The sequence below is a fragment of the Limulus polyphemus genome, unplaced genomic scaffold (assembly GCF_000517525.1).
Source record: "Limulus polyphemus unplaced genomic scaffold, Limulus_polyphemus-2.1.2 Scaffold11635, whole genome shotgun sequence".
Classification (NCBI taxonomy): domain Eukaryota; kingdom Metazoa; phylum Arthropoda; class Merostomata; order Xiphosura; family Limulidae; genus Limulus; species Limulus polyphemus.
Window position 1 is genome coordinate 1 of NW_013677245.1, and position 6,723 is coordinate 6,723.

General features: G+C 31.9%; 1 protein-coding gene across 1 annotated transcript; it reads left to right on the forward strand.

Annotated features, from left to right (window-relative positions):
- The first annotated feature begins 262 nt into the window (after nt 1-262).
- LOC111083853 (degenerin-like protein asic-1) lies at nt 263-4,024 on the forward strand. The gene is made up of 5 exons (XM_022380557.1): nt 263-377; nt 883-955; nt 1,626-1,754; nt 2,749-2,821; nt 3,652-4,024. The coding sequence occupies exons 2-5, from the start codon at nt 909-911 to the stop codon at nt 3,826-3,828; spliced, it is 426 nt and encodes a 141-aa protein (XP_022236265.1). The 5' UTR covers nt 263-377; nt 883-908; the 3' UTR covers nt 3,829-4,024.
- The last annotated feature ends 2,699 nt before the right edge of the window (nt 4,025-6,723 follow it).

Genomic DNA, 6,723 nt, shown 5'->3' on the forward strand with positions numbered 1-6,723 from the left:
TAAATATAAGGTATAGGATGCTGTTCATAAGTTAACCAGATCATGATGTTAAATATAAGGTATAGGATGCTGTTCATAAGTTAACCAGATCATGATGTTAAATATAAGGTATAGGATGCTGTTCATAATTTAACCAGATCATGATGTTAAATATAAGGTATATGATGCTGTTCATAATTTAACCAGATCGTGATGTTAAATATAAGGTATAGGATGCTGTTCATAAGTTAACCAGATCATGATGTATTGTTTAAAGGACTGTGAGAAGGGCTGTGTCGCTTACTATGTGAAGGAGATATGTCATTGTATTCACCCAGTTTACGGGAAAAACACAACTTATCCATATAAGAAGTGTCAATTACTCGACAAAAACAAAGGTAAGTAAAGACAGGAAAGTAACCAATACATTTTGTTCAATATCGTTAACTCGGCACTACGTACAATAATGAAACACTCTGTATTATATGTAATAATATACTGAACTGTATGACGTTCAATTATGAAATATGATTATAACAATATATTGAACTATGCTCGACAATAATGATATATATTATATGTAATAATATACTGAATTATGCCCGATAATAATGATATATATATATATATGTAATAATATACTGAATTATGCCCGATAATAATGAAATTGTAGATTAGTTCAAGAAATAAAAAATTGTGTAGATGAGGAAATAACAAAATGGAATTACTGATAACCTGATGAAGGACTTTTGCCCGAAACGTTTTCTTGTTTTTTTAATAAAGTTATTTTAATTTGGCGAGTTTTTACCACTACATTATATACGACAATAATGAAGTGTCTACTTTACTTAATATTATATTGAATTGGGACCAGTAATAAAAATAATATTTCTTGTCGTTTAGGGGCTTGTTTTAAGAACGTTCTAAACATGATATACAACGACACCATACAATGTAATTGTCACCCAGCTTGCAGGTAAGATAAAAGTTTTCTTCAGCATCGTTGTGTTTTTTTACTTAAGCACAGTCACATATCTACATAGGTGATTACTAATTTCATTATTACAATGTGAGTAAGCTGTAATAAGGTCGGTAGGTGAAGTTTCATGATGAGTAAGTAGTCAGTAGGTGATTACTAATTTCATTATTACAATGTAATTAAACTGTAATAAGGTCGGTAGGTGAAATTTCATGATGATCACGTAGTCAATAGATGGTTTTTCGTGATTAGCATGTGATCAGAGGGTAAAGTTTGATGCTAACGTGCGGTCATTGGATAAACGTTTTGGTTAAAATATGAGCAATAGATACATTACGACCGACCTTATTACACTTTAATCACATTGTAATAATGAAATTAGTAATCACCTGCTGACTACGTGCTCATCATGAAACTTCACCTACTGACCTTGTTACAGTTTAATTACATTGTAACACATGAAAGCCAATGCGTGTGGTTATTTGAACTTTGTGTGTAAACGGGAGTTTATCAGTAGGTAATAGGTGTTTTTGTCAAATAACTTTTCGACGAATGGTATAATATCCGTTCTATATTTATATAAAAGTAGTTTAAATTAATCTCCTATAGTGTTATTTATCTTAATTTTGATGTTTTGGTATAAATGACGCGTGTTTTAAACTTGCAGAGAGCGTCAATACGAGATAACACGATCATCAAGTCACTTGAACTACGACTTCTGGAAAATCATTCAAGGGGCGAAGTCGAGAAAGCTGAATGATTTAAACAAGTTTTCCTGCTCCTTTGGTTTTGACGAGTAAGCGTTTATTGATATTCTACTTTATTACATCAAGTAAATCCACAGTTACTAAAGTCTGGGTGCATGATTTCTAGAGGACAACAAATACATTAATGTTAATTGAAAACATCGAGCGCCAATCTTCGTTCTCTTTGATACATAACAAGAATTATTTGACAGAAGTTCTCCCCTCCTCCTGGACAGAATTGGTGAAGAGAAACCATTGTTTGATGAGTATTAATTTTCAATTTAGGCTTGTGTTTTAAAACATTTATTTCACTTTATTTGTCTTCACTTCGTGTTTATCATCAGTTAGTTGCTACTTTATAGGAGTTGTATAGAACATTTTCTTTCCCACTTTTTATAGCTTAAGTTACAAATATAGAGCCTAGGTTTAGTCTAAGCCAATATTTTGCTTAGGAAAAATTTTAAAACTAGGTTGTATCTTTTTTTACGTAGAACTTCTCCAAGTTATGTTTCAATCACTTTTAGGATACACATACGTAACTATAAGCGCCATCTGTTGAAACCTTCTTCACTTAAAATAACTACCCAGATAAAATGCTGTTCTGCTTCCTCGGGATTTAGGTCCTAAAGCGACTTTCTCACTCTGTCTGTTTGAATTTTGCGCCAAGCTACACGAGGGCTATCTGCGCTAGCCGTCCCTAATTTCTCAGTGAAAGACTAGAGGGAAGGTAGCTAGTCATCACCACCCACCGCCAACTCTTGGGCTACTCTTTTACCAACGAATAGTGGGATTGATAGTAACTTCATAACGTCCCCACGGCTGAAAGGGCGAGCATGTTTGGTGAAACTGGGATTCGATCCCGCGACCTTTAGATTGCGAGTCAAGCGCCCTAACCACCCGCCCCTCACTGTCTCTTAATCCCAGTACTGTAACCGGTTAAGTGAAACTGTGAATGTTTTATTTTAACGCAGCATCATACATATAAGATGTAGTCATAATAGATTTGAATCTCCTAAAGAAAAGTCGTGTTTGTTTTTTGTGCAGTTTGTTTGCTGGTCTACATATTTACTTCCTCAGTAACAACTACCAGAAGATAGAAGAGGCGCCACAATACAATGTAAGTAGGATTGTCTTTAATATTAGTAGCATAGCCAGTGTTAGACTGTTTGAAAAGACCTGCTGCTAAACGAGAAAAAACGATCAATATAAAGTTACACTTTAAATGTGGTTTAGTTTCTAGTGTTAGATTGTTTACTAAAACAGACCTACTACTAAATAAATAAGACAATACGTTACAAAACTTTTCAGTTTTATGAAAATATAGTTTTGCAGATGAAAACGACAAGATCAAACATCAAACAATAAATACCATCTTCATTTGTTCTTACATCAAACAATAAATATCATCTTTATAAATATTATGATTCTCAAAGTTGTAGCTAAGTTGTTTATTTTCAACTTTGAAACTTACTAGGAAAACAAAATAAAAAACTGTTTATACACGTGTTTTCTCGTTTTGCAGCCTTATCTTTGTTTTATACGTTTCTTGGCATCCGTAGCAGTGTTTCTACACGTTTTGCCTCACTCAGCATCCGTACCTGTGTTTCTACACGCTTTTTCTTTATTTGGAATCTCTACATGTGTCTCTGGACGTTTCTGCTTATTTGGCATTCGTAGCTGTGTTTCTAAATGTTTCTTCTGAATTGACACCCCTACGTGTGTTTCCACTCGTTTCTCCTCACTTGACATTCGTACCTGTGTTTCTACACGTTTCTCCTCATTTAACATCCGCAGCTTTGTTTCTACACGTTTCTCCTCACCTACGATCCTTAACTGTGTTTCCACACGTTTCTCCTCACTGGGTATCCTCAGCTGTGTGTTTACATGTTTCTCCTCGGTTGGGATTCTCAGCTGTGTTTCTAAATTTGTCTCTTTGTTTTATTAAAGTGGGAAACGTTGATGGCAAACATCGGGGGAAATCTTGGTCTCTTCATGGGAATCTCTTTCATCACTGTGGTAGAATGTGCCGAATTCTTTTGGGAAATAATACTCCACTTCTTGAAGACGAAGGAACAGAAGAAAACTAAGCCTGTTAACATAAAGTCGACATCTGGTTGGACTTAATGCCTCATAAAACCCTAAGGTTTCACGCACAGATTTAGAACAGCACCTTTCAAGGCACAAAACATTATACGAATAAAACAATTCTAAATTATCTAAAGAGAGTTTAGCATTTATTATTAAGACATCTTTATAAGTTTTGTTTTCGTTTCACTAAGTGGCTTTGAAGACAAACTTACCATTGTTCTAAAAGCTAAGAAAGAGTATTTGACTGATTCAAAGCCTTAAACTATCTAGTTATTTCTTTGGTTAGAAAACAATCAACTGTTTGTCACATACAGTCAGTAAATTTAAAAAGGATATTTTCTTAAAAGATTGAGCAAACTAATAGTAAAGTAACGCCCTTTGATTTATCCTTAAATATAATTGATATTGTAATCAATTCAACAAGAACAAAATATTATGATTCTCCCTTCATTTTCAAAAGCACGTATTCTAATTCATTTCAACAAGTCTTCATAAATTCAAACACACAAAGAAAGTATTATTTTACATTAAAGAAGAATGTTTTTAGAACAGATACGATGTTTCGATCAGTGGTGCGATCATTCTCAAGTACACAAGTTGTTATGGTAAAGGTTTTAGTATTTAAATCAACATTCAACAATCTAATAATGTATTTAAATTTTAGAATTGATAGTGGCTACTTATGTATGTGCATATATCCCATATATAGAAAATATTAGCAAATAAAAATAAATACATAAATAAAGTACAATAACTGCCCATCCTTTTATTTAACTGAAACAGGACGTAACTTGAACATCAGGTTAAAAGAATACCTAAAAAAAACCTTCCCAACTCCATGAACATGTAAACAAAAGCAAACAGTTTTTCTGAACAGAATGTCATAGTACTAAAACATGAATCTGACATTAACAGAAGAAAAATCAGAGCAGCCTTATTGATAGAATCAAATAATCCCACAATTAATAAATACCCAGACACATCTCTATATGTCTTTCATCGTTATTCCCCCAAACATTCTAAATCTTATGTAAATATTTCGCACAACATTTTCATGTTTATTCACTTTTTGTTTGTTTTTTCTGTTCAGCTATAAATAATCTGTCAATTCACATGGATTGATATGCCCTTGCATAAGTAACTACTATCAATTCTAAAATTTAAATACATTGTTGAATGTTGATTTAAATACTAAAACCTTCTTTACCGTTAAAACTTGAGAACTTGAGAATAATCGCACAGTGATTGAAACTTCGTGTCTGTTTTGAAAATATCATTCCTTTGTGTAAAAGCTGTAACTTTTATTAAAATGATATTTATAAGCACTAAGTAAACTGAAAAACCGAAACTTTTAAAAAGTGTTTGATTCTTTCTCTATTCATATTCGAAGGGTAACAAAAACTAAATATTCTGAATAAAATATCATTTATCAAGTAAACAAGAAACTTTTCTTGTTCTACACATTGAAAAGGTAAAACTAAATATTCTGAATAAAATATTATTTATCAAGTAAACATTTCTTGTTCTACACATTGAAAAGGTAAAACTAAATATTCTGAATAAAATATCATTTATGAAGTAAACAATAAACTGTTTTCTTGCTCTGCACATTGAAAGAGAATGGAAAATTATCTAATATATTGGATTTAAAGTGGTATCCAGCGGACACTGACTTTTACCAAACTATCTCTACTGTAGTGTGTATCTTTCTACACTTCAAAATATAAAGCACAATCTATATTGTATGAATCATTCAGCAGAATATTTATCACCATTCAGAGTGTGTATGAAATTCAACTATGCTAATAAAATTGCTTAATGAAAAGGAAAAGGTTTTTCTTTACTTTTAAATTGAACAAAAAGTACAAAAAATCGTGTCTTTCTTACTTTCCAACTGAGAATTAGATTAAAACCATTATATACAAACCACTGTTTTGAATAAATTTACGTTCGACAACGAATAGTTTTATTTGAGTTAGTAACACATCCGAAGACTGTAAACTACTCAGACTGTTCTTTCAATCATATCAGACAGACCGCTTTTCTGTTGTCTATATTACTAAAAAGCTCTCTTGGAAATGGTTGTTTAATATTTGTAGTTATGCTTAACTTTAAACTACTTAATATTTAGGGCAATATGCAATACTGTTTATCTTTAAATCTATTATACTTGAGTCACTCTAGAAACAATCGTATGTAATTAACACTTTTACCACTAGATGCCACTACTATACTTGTCATAAAATGATTTTACCCTAGCGGACACGTAGTATTACTAGATAAACATTTTGATTTCATACTCAAGATATGAGGAGAAATTAAAAGCACAGCATGCTCAGCCGTCTTATTCTTTGTAGTCGGATTTAAAGCATGATATCAAAAGTATTAAAAATACAGAACAGTTTAGTTTGTCTTTGCCTTGAGTTTTATTCAACAAAAGCTGTGAAAACAAATACTGATTTTTTCAAACGTTTATTGCACTCAATTATATTTGCCATAAGACAATAAATAGTATTAGGCTTTTTAGAGAAGAAGAGTGTGTAATAGTTTTTCTACAACACTATGTCTGCTATTCATTCAAACCACAGAGATTTCTAGATTTTTAGCTGCATGTTAGAAATTTCATATATGTAGCAGTAATTTACAAAACTTAAATTGCTAATAAGTATTTTAAAAGCCTGCAACCTCTGGACAAGATTTTGAAAATTTCCAAATCGAATTATATTATTTTTTCATTTTCTAAATCGTAAATTATAAACGTTTTCTTCTGTTGTTGTTAAGCGCAAAACTATACGATTGGCTAATTGTGCTGTGCCCACCAAATTTATCGAAACCTGGTTTTTAGCATTACCACTGAGGGGATATTGTAAATGTAAAATTTGTAACACTCCTCGTGACTTAGTGTATGGTTTATAAAGCTAAAATTAGAGT